A 20,610-nucleotide genomic window follows, 5' to 3' on the forward strand; every position below is an offset into this window, starting at 1 on the left:
TTGCACCCTGGGGGAGATTATTGGAGGTGGGAGGCTTGGTAGTCCCTCTAGTAATAGGTACATGGCCTACTGATATTGTGGTCAACACTCCAGTCTTCATTACTAAATGGATCCCCATCATGTCCCTATGGCAGATCTCGACACCCCCTTTTGTGCCAGATATAGATATGCAGCTGCAGACATCTGGCCAGAAGGTACGGTACAGGTGGCTGGGGCCAGTACAAGCTGAAGTGTTGACCCAGCATAGAAATACAGCCTGTATCTTGCCCTGGAGGGCAGGCCTTCCCCTCCTGGTACCTTTGAAACATTTGCATTACTCCCCGTGAGTCTTTGAGCCTCTGGGACCACCAGAAGAAACAAAACGTCCTAAAAGTATTCCAGTGCTGCCGCCAGATCATGTGCAACACTCAGTGATGATCTACATGGGACTGATGAAACACAGGGTGGACGTGCAGCTCATGACTACCTCCAGTAACATCATCTAGCACTGGCCCATGGAAGAACATGAACTTTCACCATTCACCACTCTCCTTAAATTGTGTCAACATACATCACTACAGGACATATGTAAGGGTCACAATGTGTCGGATTTCTGTACTAGGAAAGACTCACCCTTTAAGTAACTCAATCATTGGTTCACACCATGAAAGGGTGGAGTGTATGGGAACTGTTGAATCACGGCCTGAACCTCTGACTGATCACCTGAGGTGAGCACTGAGTCAGCTGTGGGAACACAGGTGAAGGCAATTCAGCTGTGTGACTGGAAGGGGTGGAGCCTGGCTACAGTATCTGCAGTGTCTTCACCTTGGCACAAAGAAATACAGAGTGACAATTAGGCATTCTACTCAAAACCATTTGTGTTACCTCAGCAAACTTACATGGCTCCTCTTAACAGAGAAAAATATCCCTTGCTTCTGCATCTTCCCTTATTCACATCATCAGCTTTTGGGAGCATGTATATTTGTGAACAACTGTTTTCAAGGATGAAGCCCAGGAAGAGTAAAACTTCATGACAACCTTGAGAGCTCACTGAGAATGGCAACCATGGCCATCAAAGCACACTGTTGCATTAGTTGTGCATAAATGAGGTCATGTATTCCCGAATGTGGTTTTGTTGCCCTCCTTATGTTTTAATTAGAAATAAAAGTTTTGTTACTTCTATATGTAAACTGTATTTTATGTGTGGTCCAGGACAATCCCTCTTCACTCAATATGGCCCAGGCAAGCCAAGAGGTTGGACAGCTGTGGCACGAGTGCAAGGCTAGCAGAAGCCTTCTTTCCCTTGTCACCTTCTCCTCACTCCTTTCCTCCAGAACTGGTGCTGCTTTGGCTTTTCTAAGGAGCACTTTAGAACAACTGAGCCTCCTCTTTTCCAAATCACCTCGCAGCTGCCATCAGCACCGAAATCCTGGTGCAGCATGCTCTGGGGTGAACCTGCAACAGAGGTCGGTGAGCTGCCCTGTCAGGGATGTTTACAGTCACGTTTCATTTGCTTGATTTATTTCACCACGTCGTCCTGCGCAAGCCAGGCCGACTTCTCATCAGCCACATTTCCATTTCGCTCCCCCGTACCCGGAGATACAGCAAAGCAGGCAATGAGGAAGCGGGCAAGGAGAAAGGGGGGAAGGAGGAAGCGGGCAAGGAGGAAGCGGCCTCAGGTGTCGCCGGGCCTGCGGTCTCGGCATGCAAAGCAGCGGCCGTGCCCCCGCTGCGCTTCCTCCCCCCCCCCCACGAGCTCGAGGAACTGAGAGCGGCTGTTCACGTCGCTGAGGGTCCCATTCTGGCGCTGGGAGCCATCCTGTGCTCTCTGTCGCTCGCGGCTCACAACGAGCAGCGCTTCCCAGCCCGCACCTCCACTGCCAGCGGGAAGCGGGAACGAGCAACAAAGGGACGCGCGCCCTTTAAGCACTCCTCCCCGTCACATGGCACGGCGCGGGGGCGGGGGCTCCGCGCTGCGTCACTTCCGCTCCTCTCCTGGTGCAGCGGGGCAGCGAGCGGAGCAGGACGTGAGTCTTGGGGTCCCCCCTGTAGCCCCCGCCATTTTCTTCTGCCTTCTATCCCGAGGCCGGCCGCTGCGGCTCGGCATCTCCCGGCCGGCGTCGGGGAGGCGCGGGGATAAGCCGTGCTGTGCGGCCTTCCTCCTTTCCTTGAGTGTCCGCTGTGCCCCGCGGGGGGGATGCCCCGCTGTGCGGTGGGCCTGGGGCGGGGAGCAGCCGCTGCCATGTTGGGGGGCGAAGAGGATTTGAGGGAGGGAGAGAGGGAAGGAGAAAATGGCGTCAGGGAACCGCCCGGCTCCGTTTCCCCCGCGCCGGGATCAGGCCCTGCCCGCGGACGACCCCAGACCCCTTTTTGTTTTTTTTTTCCCTCTCTTTCTTCCTCTTTGTTCGGCTTTTCCTGCCTCCCGGCCGCGCTGGGACGCGGCCCTTCGCTGCCGCGCTACACGCGGGACTCGGGGCCGCATTCTTGGCCCCGCGCGGACCCCCGCCCCTCTTTCCCGGGGGGCAGCGGGAGCTGTGGAAAGGAGGGGAGGAAAATGGCGGCTTGGATCCGCCTACGGCTGTTCCCGGCCTGTCTTTCTCCTCTTCCTTGCCTCGTCTTCGCGTGGCCCGTCTCACTCCGCCCTCACTCCCCCCGGTGCTTCGGCGTCTCCTCACGCTGCCTGCCTGCTTCTCCCCAGCAGATCATTCCGCTCCCACTTTCTCCTTTTGGCAGTTTCCTCCCCCGCCTTCCCCCATACCGCCATTCGCACATCCTGAGGCAGACTTACGGGCTTGTGCCCCCCTGCTCCCCTCTAATCAACCTCGTTCTGATCCCCATCTTCACGTCCTTGCTGTGCTTGTCCCCTTCTAGATCCCATCTGCCGCTGTCCTGCTGTGTGCTTCCCCATACCCTGTTTCATTTTCAGTGCGGCAGTTTCCAGCATTGTACTCTGAGCTGTGACGACAGAACTTGTCCTACTTTTCAACTACATGGAGCTACTAGCATTATTCAGACTCATACTCTGTGATTCCACCACCAACTTACAAAAGATGCCGTTCCTTTTCCTCGGATGAGACATGCTTCTCTTAGTCTTTCTTAACTTATCATTGTTTTCTCTGTCATGCTTATTGTTAGGGAAGAACAAATGGGCTATTTATTTATCACAAAGAATTTCTAGTAGCAGGCTGGATGCTCTGCTGCTGTATCTAACCACATGTTTGCATAGTGGAGAGATGCAGAAGTACATCTGGCAGCATGCATTCAAGGAAAGTTGAATGTCCACTTGTCTGGCAAATGAATAGACTCTAATGACTGATCTGTTAAGGCTGCAGTTGAAATAATTGCAGTACTGTAGTTCATTGTAACTAAGATGTTTTTTCTGATCTTGTATTACTGATAGGGTAGCTTAGCTTCTTATTAGATTATTATATAGATTTTGCTTGCAAATTCAACTAGGCAAAATGCCTGCGTAAGAATAAGGATAATGCTGTGGCCTTTGTAGATTAAATTAATGTAATATTGAGAATTCAAGCTGAGGATAGTCATGTACTGTGTTGTATGTATTTCCTTAATGGAACTAGACAAAAAATTGTCCCTTTCTAAACTGTTTGGAAACTGAAATGCCACACTTAAGGCAGTTGCAGCAAGGAAAAGCTATGAAAAGGAATTGCGTATGAGATTGCATCCTTAATGTGCCTTAAAGCTTGTGTGAAAAGCTTTCCCAAAGCAGGAAAGTCTTTGGGAGAATAAACAGTATCAAGACTGCCTTCTAGATGTAATGTGATTTATCAGTGTTCTCATATTACCTTTCTCATCCTAGAATGCCTAAATCAAAGGAACTCGTGTCTTCGAGCTCATCTGCAAGCGATTCAGACAGTGAAGTTGACAAAAAGGTGAAAATTGTGTGTGGTTCAATATGATTGTATTAACATTTGTGTATCAAATGCCTGCCATTCCATATCATTTATCAGACACTTGGAAAAAATAGTATTTGTGTTTGTGTAAAAAATACACTTTTTGCTTTGCAGTGAACTTTTTCTTAGGTTGTATTTTGCCTTATTTATTTTTCACATATCTAGCCTCAATCTTCCTGGAATTCTTTCTTGCTTTGTGTCAAGAGGGGGAAGATTTTGGTATCGGCTGCCCCTTGTGGCAAGAATTTGGATTAATTTTAAGACTACCCCAACCTCCCCCTTTGTTTTGTCTGGATTACTTGCTAGTTCAAAGTGAAAGCCTGCACCTGCCCGGTCATCCCTATGCCTTTTGCTTATTTTGTTTATATATTTTTATTTCTGTTTCAGATTCTGATTTTTAGTGTGATCTGTTTACTGTATCTGTTACCTTCTCACTGAAACGAATGACTGAGTCGAATGTCTTTTGGCTGATTAATTTTAACATGTTAGCTATTTCTAAATGTGTAAATTGGGTGTTCCCAGCTATTTTTAGTAATTATTTAGTTTGTAAGTTTCTGCTAGTATACTAGTGTTAATGCAGACTTACAGTTGGTACTTGAAAAAACACAATCTGCTCTACTGTGTTGATTCAACTGTGACTTAGTTGCCCTAAACAAATTGGACTCTCTATCAAATCTTAATAGAGAACATGGTCAGGTATGTATTTCTAAGAAGATCCACTTGAACAGTCTGCTTTGGTGGGTTTTGTTGTCACAACTGCCTACATTTGTTGCAAACATTCCTCTTTAAAATAAATTATCCACAATATGATTCTAACAGTTGAGAATAATTGTTGGTTTCTCTGTGTCACTTTTTTGAAGTGGAGGATGAAGATGAGCTGTAAGGGCACGATTACTGTATAAATATTGGTAAAAATAGTAGCTTCATAGTATCTGCAAGGAATGTGTGTGATATACAGGTGATATGATCTGGATGTTATAGAGACATGCTTAATTTATCTTGCTATGGACAGAGATTGGACTCTGATTAAAAAAAATGAAAAAAGTGCTTCCCTGATAGAGGTGACTCCCAGATCCTTCATTATCTTGTCTCTTATTTTGTCTTTCTTTCAGAAGTATTGTTAGCTGTCCTGCATTTTTGTTGCTTTCACTGGAAAGGAATGTGAAACTTCCACCGGATTTTATTTTCTTGATTAAAACTAATGAACCGACAGCACTGTGCAAAAAGAGCAGTCTCTTAAAAATAATAAATGGAAATAATATGACTTTTTAAAGCTGAAGTATTCTGGTATGCTTCACAATAAAGAGAGTTAGGCTCATTTGGAGATTTAATTTTGAAATTGTATGGTATTGTAGGCCTGCCTTCACAAAAGGGACGTGATAGTGTGTGTTGCATGGTAGCAGTTTGTGGCCTCTAATGTAAGCTTTTCTATAACTTACAAGAATGAGTTGTGGTTCACACATCTGTTTTATTCTTGCTCCAAGGCAAAGCGGAAAAAGCAAGCTGCTCCAGAAAAGCCTGTAAAGAAGCAAAAAACGGGTGAGAGTTCAAAAGGTGCCGCTTCTTCTAAGCAAAGCAGCAACAGAGATGAGAATATGTTTCAGGTAAAAATTAATGAGTACTTTTAAGGCAGCCTGTTACGTCATGTTCAGTATTAATTTCAGGTTGATGTGAACATCTTGGTTGTGTGGTGCCTAGTCTCCTGAAGTGTCCTTTAGGGATGTTACAGTGAATGGTACAATGTGGGTGAGGTACTCAGAGAACGATCATCAGGTTTTAGTCAAATAAAAGAAACTGAGTTATGGCAGTTGATCCAGCCCTCATGTATTTTGCACTCTCTGGGTAATCATTTTGTCTGTAAATACAGCACTTATCATAAGTACTCTGCAGATATTAAATAAGGACAGTCTGTGCACGGACGCTTTTAATCAGAGCTTTTGAAAGAAATGTTCCTGGAATACAAAATAGGGTCTCTGAATTCTTATTTAACTAGGCCAAGGACAGCTTGGCTTCTGTTTTATAAGGCAGTGCATTGGAGTAAGTTTTGCTTGTTTCTTTGTTTTTGATGCAGTTTTTTCTCACTAAACATCCAGAAAGATTGCAGTTCTGATATTCTTGTTTTAGATGGAGTGAATGTAGATTTTTTTCCATAGCACAAAGTATTTGTGAGCTTGGAGAGTGGTAGACTAACTTTTGGGTTAGTTGGGGTAGTAGCAATGTGTACTGCAAGCTGTGCAAGAATGTATGTAGCTTGGAGTTAGTGAATGTCTGTGACTAGCTGTCACAGGGAAGACAGGGAATAAAGGAGAATCTTAGGGAGGCTCTTATTCTTAAGCTTGTGAAAGAGTCTGGGTATGTGTGGGGTGTTTTATAGAATGATCCCATTTCTGGGTAAGGCAGAAGAAATCATTTTGGGCTGTTGCTGTACAAAATAGTATAGTAAAAAAAAAAAAGTGTTTTCCAGACAGAAGGCCTGCATAACTGATTATGTAATACAGGTCAGCTACTATTAGCTATCAGTTCTTGCTTTACTCATGCATAATTGGAGGGAGGGCTTCAGCTGAATATGACTTGAACTGTTAGAAATCAGGATGTGAATTATTGATAAGATATTCAGTTTTGTGATGTCCATGTTTTGTGTGGGAGTGGCAACAAATGATGTGAAACACAGCCTGAACATTTAGAACCTTAAGTCTCTGTGTTCTAAAAGAATTGCAGCTTCCTTTTAATGTAGAGCTCATCCCTTATGACATCATTTTTTGCAAGATCCATGTTTTAATGTTTTCATTTAAAATGAATGTTAGTACTTGAAACTCATAAATAATAGAATTATTGTTAGTAGGAAATTGTTTCAGTATGCACCCATGTGTATTTTGTTTATTTATGTGTCTTGGGCTCTTTAGACTTAAAAGGTAGCTTTGTATCCTTTGGAATTTGGCAAAGGGATTTGGGCACAATTGAGATGCAGAAAATTAACTCCTTGTATGATGTGTTACTAGCAGTCCTAAGGACAAGCATTATTTATGTGGAAGGTTTTAGGGTTCTTGTATTAGATTCTGATCTATGGCTTCAGCTCATATAAGCTCTGCATCACGTGCTCTGGGTAGTTTGACAAATCCTGTCTTCTGTCCATGCCTAATTTGGGTAACATTTGTTAATGCTGTCAGGATACACTATTAGTAACTGTCCAGGAGCCAGGACAAAATGTGTTAATTCTTTTTTTGGAAAAGACACCCACCCCCTTCACCCCCTTTTCTGAGAATTATGTGGTACTTGCTTTTTTGACTCGTCAGAAATATGTTCATCAGTTTCACAGTGCAATGTCTTTACCTATCATAAGATCCTAAAAATAGATAAAATACGTGTTTGCAGTGATCTGGAAGGGAGCTTGATTGTGAGATAATGTTGCATGAGTATCAGTTTCAGAATTAGTGTTCTAAACCAATTTGTTGTGATGCAGAGCACATCTGTTTACAGGACCCTGCATTCTTTTTATATTATATTATCATATATCTGTGTAATATTATCTTACTGCACTCCTCATACTGTAGAAAGAAGGCTGTTTTTTTGTAATTTTTATTTTCAGCGTGTGTGCTTAAAGGAAACTGGCAATTGGAACGAAAATGTAGATATAAGCTGAAACTCATACAGGAAGTCAGTTGCATAGCTGTGAAAGGAACCTAGATGCAGTTCAATGCATTGTATTCTAAGAAATGAAAACCTGGAAATAGTATCTTCTGGTGTACTTAATTCAGTAGAGTGGTATGCCTAAAATGCTGTGGTATTTTATAAAAAGCATATGAACTTGTGTATGAAAGTTGAGCATCATTAACTACTCTGCAGTAAATCATACTCTTTTGGAACACTACTGTGACTGTAGTGACAACAAAGTGCTTCAGCCCAGGGGAGTTATTCTAGTACTATGATCTGCTATGTGAAAAAGTTGTCCAGAAATGACTTAATGCCAGAACAATAGATATTTGAACTCAAAAGAAGAAGAGGAAAAAAAAATCAATTTAGAAACTAAAAATCTAGAAAACTTAAAAGCCTAGAAACTAGATGATCATCATGGTCCTTTTCAACCCAGGCCATTCTATGATTCAATTATTTTCATATGGAACAATTTCCAGTTAACTTAGACTTACTGGCTAAGTGATGATAGCTTTGTTTTTCTTCTCCCCTCACCTTATTGTAGTTGAATTAATATAGGTACTCGTTTTTAATATTCAGACACTAAGTCTTTCTACTGTATTTGTATCTTTAATCTGATGTGTTTTTATCAGAATTTATTTCTTAGGCAAATCTGGAATTATTTGGTAATGCACTAATAGTTAATTGATATATATTCCAGAATACTGCTGCTTTAAGTATTAAATTGAAATTGGTGAAGTGTTACGGTAAAAAACAATGAAATGTTTTTTATACAGGCTGTGATTTTCTTTGCCAACAGTGCTGACAGATTTGGCCAATCCTACAGGCTATACCAAGTTAAGTCTGAAAGAACTCAGCTCATCTGACATCATACCTTATTTTTGTCTGCTGTGTTTGTAGTGCTGTGGAAGTATTTAATAAATCAATTACAAAATAATACAAACTGAAATTTATCATTCACTTAAAGTACTTTAAAGTAAGAAAAACACGCTTTAGGTTTACAGCATCTAAGAATGCTTTAAAATTAATTTTGGAGTTAATTCATCATAGTCTGCATAGGAAGGAAAGCAGCTTTAACTGAACTTAAAGCATACTTGTTTACATCTATTTCATGAAGTAACGACTTATGATTTAAACGTCTGTGGGTGATTGTTGATTTGAGAATTTGTGTTTTCTGGTCAGACTTAATGCTAGTAAGATGTATATGATCCTCTGTTTAGTTGTCAGTGGAGGATGCACATTAGTTTCGTTGGAAAGGAATCAAGCACAGAACCACTAAAGTTGGAGAAGATCTCCAAGGTCATCCAGTCCAACTGTCTACCAGTCACCAGTTTTCCTCCACTAAACCACGTTCCTCAGTACAGCATCTCAATGTTTCTTGAACACCTCCAGGGGTGGTGACTCCACTACCTCCCTGGGACAGCCCATTCCAGTGCCTGACCACTCTTCTAGAGAAGTTCTTCCTAATAAACAACTTGAACCTCACCTAGTGCAACTTGAGGCCATTCCCTCAAGTGCTATTGCTAGTTACACAGGAGAAAAAGCTGACCCCCCTCTCTGCCACATTCTCCTATTAAGGAGTTTTAGAAAGTGGATAAGATAACCCCAAGCCTTCCCTTCTGCACACTGAACAATCCCATTTCCCTCAGCTACTCCCTGTAAGCCCTGTGCTCCAGACCCCTCACATCTTCGTTGTCTTTCTCTGAACACACTCCAGGGCCTCGATGTCTGTCTTGCAGTGAGAGGCTTAAAATTGAATACAGTACTCAAGGTGGGTCCTTGCCAAAGCTGAGTGTCACGTCCTGGCTCTTGCTGCCTGCACTATTTCTGATACAACACAGAATGCCATTGGCCTTCTTGGCCACCTGGGCACACTGCTGGCTCATGAGATTTGCAAAAAAATGAGAGTGTTGAATGCTCAACTGGCTTTAAGTCTTTCTTGCATTTTTATTATCATTATCTACTAGCCTACTCTGGATTAAGCTCTTGATCTGGTTGTTTCTCTGGTGTCTAAAATAAGCTGCAGTGGGTCATGTCACATGTCTGAGTCTAATACTGTTTGGAAAAGTGAATACTGTAATATATAAAATATGTAAAATGTCTTGTGTGTTTTAACAGATTGGCAAAATGAGGTATGTCAGCGTTCGTGACTTCAAAGGGAAAGTTTTAATTGATATTAGAGAATATTGGATGGATCAAGAAGGTGAAATGAAGCCTGGCAGAAAAGGTACTGTTCTGCTTCACATTGTTTTGTATTAAAACATTGCTTACAATTTACTGGAAAATTTTATGTCAGGCTTATATAATTTACTGCATGATATTTTTAGGATAATTTTTTTATTTTAAAATAAATTAGTTTTGCCTGTTTCTTACCTTTGTTCCAATAGGATTTTTATTTCTAAATCGACTGAAAAGGCTTAATTTTGGTTGGAATAAGGTATTAAGTTCTTTAAAACAATTATGTTTTTCAATTTTTATTTAATTTCAGATTAAAATAATAGGAACATTTCATGGAGCGTTCTTCTGTCTGTAATCTGCAGCATAGCGCATAAACCTTAAGTCTTTAGTTGCCACCGCCATGCCTAATTTTTATAGCATCCTTTTAATGGACCATTTTCAGAACTTTTGCCATCTGAGAGATGAGGGTGGGCTAACAATTGCAGTAGTAGCATTTTTTTCATGTCTTGTTGCTTCTTTAGAAGCATATTATTTTTCGTATTGTACCAGTGAAAGAGGTAAGTGTGAGTTGTTCTGAAGATTAAAGGCATTTAATTTAGAATCAGCATGTTTACTGTATTTTCCTGATGTGTCCAGGAGCAACACAGCGAACAAACACTTGAGAAGCTTGAGAATTGTCTTTAATATATCTTAAATAACCACAGTGGGTTTATGTGAACAGGTTGTACAAGGAGGCCTTTGTTGAGCATGTTACTATAACATGGCAAATTCGATTACTCCAAGCTTGAAGGACTAAATTGTGTCTGGAGGTAGAAGTGAAAAGAAGATCAGTCAGAAGCTTGTGTGAGAAACCACAGTGATACTTGATGGGCAGCCAAATTCACAAAAATTATGCGATATAGGTGAAAATATTTGTAGGTGTCCCAAACAACTCTGGATTTTATTAGGATAAAATTACTATTCAGATATAGCGTCTGAGTCTAATATTCTGGTGATACACTTAAAGGCTGCTCCATGTAGCTATCCTAAAAGGGATACAATTGTAATTTTGTAATAGAAGTAAGAAAAGAAATCTGGTAGCTAGAAATTGGGGCAATGTTATATTTTTTTATCCTAATAGTGCCTGGCCAACTTATCAGAACCTTTCCCCTGAGGACCGCTGGAACAACTGCTTAAAGCAGAGCCATGCAGATGGTTTTCTGCTTAAAATAATTGTGATTCTGTGGTGAAATTCTGGTGGTAATAGGAAAGAAAGGGGAAAAAATAATAAAAAATAATGATTAAAAAAAAAAGGTGACACACCCCAGAGATGGAATTTGTACTTTCGCCTGTTTTCAGGTCCTGCTCTATTTATAGGGAGAAAGCAATGAAAGAAACTTGGATCGCTGGTGGAGGGAGAGAGGGGTTAAATATTAGAGGAGCCTGGATGGAGAGGTAGTGCGATAGGCCTGTGAGCCTCTACTTGCATAGAGCTGGCATAGAGATTGTAGGGAAAGAGTCAGAAGAGTAAAGCACGATGGAAGTGTGGTCTGTAGCCTGAACAAATAAATGTTCAGAACTGAGGTGATGGGTTGTGGGAAAATAATCATTAGTTGATTATTTTGTCATAAGCATTTATAGTGATCTTAAACAACAAGAACAAAAAAGCAGCTAAGCAAGAACCCTTCTGCGTTGGTTTGTGATTGCTAGGGAATGGAAAAGAATTCATTCTTCACACTGCTTTAAGAAAAAAGGAGAAAAAAATAACCAACTGGAATCATGCAAATACATGAAGTTCCATCCACAGAGGTTAACTTTTAGCAGCAAACAAAAGTATAGTCTGTTTCCTACTTCTCAAGCAGGTCTTTTGTGCTACCTCCTATCAGAGACAGAGCTCTGTTTCCCTTCCTTTGCCTTCCTGTGTTTACAAAACATATGTGAATGAATTTATATTGTGACTGTTTTCTTTGTAAGGTAAGCATGTCTAGAGATAGGCAAGTTCTAAACTGAAGTATTCCAAGTGAATAGTTTAACCATGGATCTAAGTCTGTTACTGAATTTGATGTAGCTCAAGCATTAGGAGTTGTGATGTAGGCTTTGTGTATGAAATCACTCTTGATTGTAAGTATGCAACATACTGAATTGCAGTTTTCTTTTTTGTACTAAATATTTGTTTTTAATGCATTTCAGGTATTTCTTTAAATCCAGAGCAGTGGAACCAGCTGAAGGAACAGATTTCTGATATTGATGATGCAGTAAGAAAACTGTAAAGACAGAGCCATACAGAAATCTTTATCACTTTAGTTGTTTCAAGCAGTCTTTTTACATTGGCTTTTGTTTTCTAAAATATTGTTTTCCAAGCTATTGTATATTTGGATTGCAAAACAATTTGTAAAATGAATAATTTTTTAATGTGCATTAAACATGTATTCTGAGTGAGGCTATTTGTGTATACTTTACTAAAAGGAAGTGTGTTGCTTTCACCTCATGGTGTAAAATGAACAAGTCAAGTAATATGTAAAGCTGTTTGTGTTTGTGGCCTTTTTAAAGATCTTTGCTGACAAGGCCACCAACTAGTAGTAGGCTTTTTAAATTTAGTTAATAGTTACTGATTCTAAGGGGATTTTAAAAATGTCTGTTTAAATTTTTTGTTTTGTTTCATATCCTTTGCTGTTGCCCTCAGCTTTCAGCTTTAAAACTTGATACAAACAGTGAAAACCTGGTAAAACACATTTTTGTAGATAATTTTAAATACTGTATTTGCTAATTTACCCTATTTATTCAGATGTAAACAGTCTTGAGTATGTAGACTTTCTTGCATATTTGCATGAAGTGTTATGATAAACAGTAACACTGGAACACCATCCACACATCATCTGTTCTAATTTTTGTATAGCTTGCTTGACTTAGGAAATACGGTTAGGCTTTATTCAAGGACTCTAGATCTTAGAATGTGATGCATAAACTTTTACAGTAATAGACATATACCTCAGAGTAAGACAGTATTTAAAAAGCTCCAGACTTGGTTATTAGTTTAGGTACCCTTTTCAAACTTTGCATTAAATTTATTCTTGAACACATACTGATCAGTTATTCTATAGAAAATGAGATTTAATATGTCTTTGTAGGGCTTCTGTTTGAGAGCATTGTGTAAACAACGCTGCTTAAACTGGGCTGTAACACAGGTTAAACAGTCACACAGGGTTAAAGTATCTTCAGCCAAAACATCAGGCTATCATGCCTTTTCCCTGTCCTCGCTGCCTGACCAAATCATTTAACTTGGCTTGCCTTGTGCAGCTTACATGTGCACAACTGTTATCTTTTCTAGAGAAGGTATTTAGTGCTTAAATTGGAGCACTGGTGCATAGTGAATCCATGACTAGCAAACTTCAATCATTCACCAGTGTACTATTCTGATAAGAGAAACTTCTATCCATTGGGGATTCTGCTGGACTAGGTGTTGTTTCAAATTAAGGAAATCTTTATAGGTGTTGTGGCTATAGAATGAAAAAGGGAGAACATGATGTTTGTATCAAGCTTGGAGAGATAATGGGCGCTCCAGCAGAGAAATTAATATTGAAGGATCAAAGTTAGCTGACATAGAAAAAATACAGTGAAGAACCTTTCTGTTAGCAGAAATAGAAAGGAGTTTGTTTTTTGGCTGACTTCAGGTAACAGAAAGAAGATGATGAACCAACTTCATGAGAATTGACATTTCAAGAGTATGTAATGAATGTACAATTTTTTTTGTCCCACCCATGAATTTCCCATTTGACGGCAAACTTAAGTGTTTTCAGACTTTATGTAGATAAACAGGATTTGCTACTTAATTCTGGACTAACTTAATGCAATTGTTTATACTGAAGACATGCATGGACATCCTGTTGTGCTAAGTACCCTATGCAGACTGTTCTTGTGCTGCAGAGTTTGTAATTCAATACACGTGGTAAATGAAGGGTGAGAGAAAGTGACTTAATGATATTAACTATGTATTATTTAATTTAAATATTATGTAAGGTACTTCATTCTGCTTTCTAAATTACTGAAATATGAATTTAAGAACTACAGTGAGGCTGGATAAAAGGTGAAGGGATTTCTTAGGGTAGCTGCATCATTTTTGGGCACAACTTTCTGCAACTGCTAATGACATGCAGACGTCTGGACCAAATGAAAATGAAATAGCTGTTGACATCAGTGCACGAAGTAAATTCCTTTAGGGCTCTGAGAAGTTCCAGGTCTTTTTTTTTTTTTATTATTATTATCATTTTTTAATTGCGGTATGTATTTACAGTTTTTGTTTCTTTAAATATGAAGTTCTGTGACCAGATCGTATCTTCTAACCTCAGAACCTTCATGTGGCTACCTTAGTGTGCACTGTTATCAGAACGGAAGGAACACTCTTCAGTTAGGTTAATGTGGTATAAGTAATTGGATGGCAGTTGTATATCAGAGTATGAGATAATTATGTTCAGGAAGGGGAAGAATTAAATTCATTCATTTGGAGAGAGTAAGTGAAAAAGTATTGGTATTGTGAATAGTTTTCTTGTGGAAACTAGTGATAGAGATGTTCAAATAAATTACTCCTAGTTCTTACAGACAACACTGTTACTGTACTTGTGGGGATATCTACCAGAGCTGCTTAGCCTATTTTACTAGATAAAATTTGAGGCACTTTGATTTTGCTTAGCTTGTGTGTTGAAAAATAGCTTTCCAATCTGCCAGTTATATTTCTGCCTGTAACATGGATTAAAATATATATTTTTTACTTGAGCTGGTGTTAACATCTGCATGAATGTCCTACCAAACAGGGTAGCTAAATTAAACTCTCAGTTTCTCAGTTGACCTCAAAACTGAAAATGAATTGAGAGGGAATAATTTCCACCTCAGATGACTGATGGCTAATTAGTTGACGTGTATTTTAAACATTCAGTGTTACTTTGAAATTAATAGTTGGTTGTGATTTGTCGTGTGTTGTCTTCATCTGTACTACTTCTTACTTGAGAACTCCAGTTTTTGGGTACAGGTTATTTTCTCACAGATGAAATAGTACGTGGGGTACACATAGAAGAAAATTATGCATGTATGAAAAGGCTAATGTGGGGTAAAATTAAACAGTATTCCCTTTCCCACTGACATTGCAAAAGATTTGTCTGCTGCGTGATACTGATGTAGGGCATATTAGCAACATGTTATATATAAATACAATGGCTGAGAGGAGGAAAAATACATCAGTTAGGCCAGCCAAACTACCACGCGTTTACTAAATCAAAGTGTCATGTATGATGTTGCTCTTATGTAGAAATGTTCATATTGAAATTAAAGAAATGCAGCACCAAGTTTGATATTTCTATTAAAGGAAATGCCCCATTTACGTACTTATTATGTGGTCTGTTGGAAAAAAAAAACAACATTGGTAACTGTAATTCTGGTAATTGAAATGTCATATTGTTAACCATGTAGAATGTTTTGGTTTCTTTTTCTTCTTCTGATGGTCTCTACTGCAGAGAGACCACTGGAAATATGAGCCCTCCAATTGTAATTTTCATGTTCAAATAAAAAAAGTTAAATGGCAAACGTGTAATAAGAATTTGAACACCTGGAAATAAATGAAGACTTCTGTTGAAATAGCATTATTTCGAATGGAAATTTAACTGCTCTGTTTTTTCCTTCTCTTGTGAAAATTGCTGTTTGTTTCTTGCAAGTGTTGTAATTTGAGAATTAGAATACTTAATCATTTTGTATTTGGTCTGTGTTTATGGAGGGGGGTTTGATTCTGTAGCCCAGAAGGATAAAAGTTTTTCCTTTTTGAACAGAGCAATTATCTTTTTAATATGGAAGCAGCAGATAGTAACACATTTTCAGACCCTGAGGTGAAGGGCTTGAAACGTCACTTCTGTGAAGAAATTGGGCAGTGGTCTTTCCAGTGGAGTTTTATCTGACTATAAACATCACTGTAGGCTGGGTGGGTATAAGACAGCTACTCACCCACTGTTTTCAATCACTAATTAGGTTAGCCTAGGTTTCTTCAGGAAGGACGTTTGTTTCTTCACACAGTGGCTGTGACTGATCCGTAGGGAATTATCTGATTCTGTGATTGAACCAAACAGATTTTTTAAAGTAGTTTTGATTAGTTCAGCATTTCACAGCCACGGAAGTAGAAAAGAGTGTGTCTTAAAGGGATGAAACACCATTTGGGGTTGGTAGAGAGTCCTTGTTCTACCTGTTTCTCATTGCTGCCTTCTCCTTATTGACAGGATCCACCTTTGGCCATAGCTCTGGCGACTGTGTGTGCAAAACTGAGTCAGCTGACATCCCAAAGGAAACTTTCTTCATTCTATCTTTCGCTTTTCCCTGCAGGCAGGTATTAGCAACTTGAAATAATGCTACGAGGAGGTAGTTCTGGGTAAAAATGAATCATCACCTGGGTACTGGTTTGTTGCCAAAAGAAGGGCATTTGTAATTGCGGGTGGGTAATGGGAGGCAAACACAGTTGCTTTTGTAGCCTGAGAGACATTCCTAAGCTGCATGTGAAGACTTACCCTCTTATCCCATGCATGCACACACCCTCCTTTTTTTTTTTTTTTCTTTTTCATTTAATCCGTGTGGTTTTGTCTGGTTTTCATTTATTTATTTATTTAAAGAGATTTGTTGGTTTCTGTTGCATAGCCCTCCAAGGCGTAGTTAGCTTTCCAATGCTGGTTTGCATCTGGCTACATTTCTGCTGGAGTCAGATTGCTGGTGTACAACTGTCGGCATAATCTGTAGGGTATTTAGAATGGGAGTTGCTGTGTTAGGGTAGTGCCAGTGTTCGTTCTCTCTTGAAGTATTCCTGAATGTAAATACTTTCTCTACCTTACTTGGACTTTAAGGGTTAAATCCTTCCCTGTCTTATAGAGGGCTCTGTTGTGAAAACCATGACATCTGAAGCTGGCTTAGAGGTTGTGATGGCAGATGAATTTTGAATAGATCTTGTTTGAGTGTTCTGTACTGCTGGCTGCCAACTGTACAGGCAGCTGCAGTGTTTGGAAACTGAGCATTTGTAGGAGTCGTTTTTACTGCTTGACACACAAAGCTGTGGTCAGTGCTTTGTCTTTGATAGAACAAGGATTTGAGTCATCTAAGTAATGAGAGTTGAAGTTAAAAGCGCTTTCTCTAATAACTTCCCGTTACTGTGTTAATGATTGCAAATACTAGGAGCAGTTATCTTCAGCCCTCAGGAAAAACGTTCCTGTGTCAGTTCCATTTGATGACTTAATTGACCAAAGTTTTACAGGTACATTTTTGTCTTGATATAAATACTTGGAGCAATATGTTCAAACATGACAATGTTCATTGTTCAGGATACTTAAGAGTGTTTTCAGTTGCTAAGAATTGTGTTTCAGCATGTAGGAATGAGCAATATGAAAAGCCACAGATCATGCTGGCCACAATAGCACTGTCTGTTGCCTTGCAACTTCATTGTTTCAGGCACTGCTGAGCTTTCAGTGCTGAGGAATAAATGGAAATTTGAAGGCTCCTTTGGGAAACGTGTAAGGATGGGTTGTTGTAGAGAGTTTCTTGGCTGGTACTTTGGCAGTGTGTGAGTTCTACTTGTAACTGTTCTTCTGATACTGTAGTAAGCTGTTTTTTGTGACATGAAGCATTAATTCACCTCTTTACTACAAACAATTTTTTCCTTTATGGTTGGCTATCTTACTATGGCCCTGCCTATGTAATTCACCCAGCAGCTTCTCGCAGTTATGGATGGGCGTTCCTCCTGGAGTACTGGCACTGTACCTGCAATCTGCTTTGGCACGTGTTACTCTGGTATATCCAGCACTCCTGAAGGAAGTGCAGTTTTCTTCCTCCAAAGCTGTGCTATGAAGTGGGGTAAGGTACTGTGGCAAAGCAGTAGCCTCTTTGGACTCTCTTGGTAGGGAGAAAAAAAAAGGAAGGAAATTGTGCATCTAACCCGGTAATTTGTTTACAGGATGGATGTGCTGTTTCTGTCTTGAAAATGGCCAGACTCAGTTTCTGACATAAGTAAGGTTGAGTTGCTTGCTTCTGGAGTATTTTTTACTTGCAGCAGGTATGCTGCAGGATAAATTGTCTTCTGTTAATGAGTGCTCTTTTAACCCCTTTTGAGGGAAATTCAGATTAGCACGCTTAACTCTGAGACAAAGCCATCTTGCATTTCAGTGATCATATGAATATATGCATAGCTTTTCTGGTCTTTGAAGGCCTCATGTTTAGGTTACACTGGAAAATGCACACAGGTCACCCTGAAAGTAGTGCCTCCTATTTATTTCAATGGAAATTACAATAGCTACAGAGAGTGCAATGATATTATCTGATGGAGCCAATTCTCAGCTACAAGACACTGTTCTTCAACATAGTCACCACCATTAGCTATGCATTCTTTACTCAGCACTGGTGAGGTTGCTTCTTGAGAATTATGTTCAACTTTGAGCTCCTCACTTCAGGAAGGAGGTCCTTGAGAGTGCCCAGAAAAGGGCAACAAAGCTGTGAAGGGTCTGGAGCATGAGTCTTATATGGGGCAGCTGAGGGAGCTGGGACTGTTGAGTCTGGAGAAGAGGCGGCTTGGGGGAGGCCTTATTGCTCTCTACAGCTACCTGAAAGGAGGCTGTGGTGAGATGGGTTTGGCCTCTTCTCCCAGGTAACAGTGATAGGATGTGAGATGATGGCCTCAAGTTGTGCTGGGGAAGTTCAGATCGGTTATAAGGAAAAATTTCATCTTGGAAATTGGTGAGGTATTGGAACCAGCTGCCCAGGGAAGTAGTGAAGTCACCGTCCATGGAGGTGTTAAGAAACATGAAGGTGTGGCTCTGAGGGACATGGCTAGTGGGCATGGTGGGGATGGGTTGATGGCTGGGCTGGATGTCTTAGATCTAGTCCAACCTTAATTATTCTGTAATTCAGTGGTTTTCACCAGCAATGAACAAGCACCTTCATGTCATGCTTGTAAAACCTTGCCCCAGCAGAGGGTGACCTGCTGTTGCTGGAGTGCACCACCTGCTGCCTCACTGTGCTCACATCCGCTGGTTGGTCTTCATAAACATTCAGCAGGTGTTGATGAATGTCAGTGGGTGCCCAGCTCCAACTCATGCAGTATGATAATTTTCAAGCTCCTGTTATTTTAGATAAGGCTGGGATATACTTCAGATATATTTGGCTCTGTCTGGCTGAAGACTTAATCCCATCATAGATCATAGAATCCTTAGAGTTGGAAGATACCTTTAAAGGTTATCTTGTTAACTCCCCTGCAATGAACAGGGACACTTACCAGCTTTTGTTTTCAAATTGATTTTATCCTACGGTCCAGTGATGATTTCAGTTTCCAAGAGGGCAAGTGTAGTGTTTTTTTTTTTTTCCTTGCTATAAGATTAAATCTTTATGTCCTCTTTTCAACTGGGATATGTTTTAACTGAACAGGAGACTACAAAGAGGGGTGGTGACCCTGCCAGGTGGAGCCTCTCTTCACTGGAGGTTAAGAACGGAATCTAGATGTATGCAGCAGTAATGTGAAAAAGATGTGTGTGAGTGGATCCAGCCACTAGATGTCAGCATTATTTTAAATATCAACTGCAGAACTACTTGTTCGTTCCTGTTCGAGCTGTACAGGAGTGAAGCTGATTTTTGACTGAGTAGGAGCTGTGTTGTATGCTTAGGGTCAGAGCCAGTAGGTGTTTTTATAGGTTCATTCTGCTAAAATGGGTAATGCTTAATGCAGGACTTGATAACTAGTGCAATAGGCTACTGGCTGTTGTGTCTGTGAAATGCTCACTGAAATCCCTATTGCTAGCAGCGTGCCAGGGTGATGCAGGCTGCCCTAACGGCTCTCTGCCAGTGAAATGCTTCTGTACCACACAGCTCTTCAGCTTTGCTGGGCACAACTAAGGGTTGCATCTTAGGGAGAGTGTTAACTAACCAGATGTGATAGCTCACTGATACCGAAAGGATGGTCCTCTCAGTACTGCTTATTTGGTAGATCGACTAACAGAGCAGGAACAAGTGAGGAGTTTTATTCTGAGAAGACAACTGCTCTCTGATCAAACAAGCGTCCAAACCAGCACCAAGAATGATAGTGTGCAGTCAGAGTGCAAGGGAAGGAAGGCGGAGAGGAAATGTTGACAGATGTAGTTACGTACTTTGCTGTTGTGTTCACCCTGTGAGGGTGGCAGAGTGCTGGAGTGGGCTGCCCAGGGAGGTGATGGGGTCTCTTCTGGAGATATTCTAGACCTGCCCTGATGCTTTCCTGTTTAACCTGTAGTAGGGAGCCTGCTTTAGCAGGGAGTGAACTAGATGATCTCCATGCAACCCTTCCATCCTCTGCAATTCTGTGATCCTTCATTTTTTTGTGCTTCTGGGATGCAAGTACACACTGCTGGCTTGTGTTCAGCTTCTCATCTACCAGGACCCCCAGGTCTTTCTCCAAAGGGCTGCTCTCAAGGTGTTATTTACCCAGTCTGTATAATCACCTGGGATTGCCCTGACCCAAGTGCAGCACCCTGCAGTTGGCCTTATTGAACATCATTAGGTTTTCATGGGCCCATTTCTCCAGCATGTCCAGGTACCTCTGGATGGCTTCCCTTACTTCCAGTGCATCGACTGCTCTGCTCAGCTTGGTGTCATCTGCAAACCTGCTGAGGGTGCACGTGGTGCCATCGTCTGTCATTGATAAAGATGTTGAAGGGCACCAGTCCCAAGACCGACCCCTGAGGGACGCTGCTTGTGACTGGCCTCCGCCCTGACACAGAACCATCGATCACAACCCAGTGGCTGCGTCCAGCCAGCCGATTTCTAATCCACCAAACAGTCCATCCTTCAAATCCACACCTCTCCAATTTAGAGAGAAGGATGTGGCGAGGGAGCATGTGGTTTGTGGTGGTGGATTTCTTTATCCATCTTG

The 20,610-nt window shown here is 40.8% G+C and overlaps 1 protein-coding gene across 1 annotated transcript; it reads left to right on the forward strand.

Moving 5' to 3' along the window:
* The first annotated feature begins 1,932 nt into the window (after positions 1 to 1,932).
* On the forward strand, positions 1,933 to 15,442 carry SUB1 (SUB1 regulator of transcription). Its single transcript, XM_072359601.1, has 5 exons — positions 1,933 to 2,006; positions 3,800 to 3,872; positions 5,378 to 5,497; positions 9,663 to 9,771; positions 11,892 to 15,442. The coding sequence occupies exons 2-5, from the start codon at positions 3,801 to 3,803 to the stop codon at positions 11,969 to 11,971; spliced, it is 381 nt and encodes a 126-aa protein (XP_072215702.1). The 5' UTR covers positions 1,933 to 2,006; position 3,800; the 3' UTR covers positions 11,972 to 15,442.
* The last annotated feature ends 5,168 nt before the right edge of the window (positions 15,443 to 20,610 follow it).

The sequence above is a fragment of the Excalfactoria chinensis genome, chromosome Z, assembly GCF_039878825.1.
Source record: "Excalfactoria chinensis isolate bCotChi1 chromosome Z, bCotChi1.hap2, whole genome shotgun sequence".
NCBI classification, from domain to species: Eukaryota; Metazoa; Chordata; class Aves; order Galliformes; family Phasianidae; genus Excalfactoria; species Excalfactoria chinensis.

What these genes read in the sequence shown, in the direction of transcription:
- SUB1 (XM_072359601.1), top strand. Translation starts at nt 3,801, where the DNA reads ATGCCTAAATCAAAGGAACTCGTGTCTTCGAGCTCATCTGCAAGCGAT. An exon ending in ACAGTGAAGTTGACAAAAAG is followed by an intron (nt 3,873 to 5,377) that starts GTGAAAATTGTG and finishes TCTTGCTCCAAG; the next exon opens with GCAAAGCGGAAAAAGCAAGC. An exon ending in AATGAAGCCTGGCAGAAAAG is followed by an intron (nt 9,772 to 11,891) that starts GTACTGTTCTGC and finishes AATGCATTTCAG; the next exon opens with GTATTTCTTTAAATCCAGAG.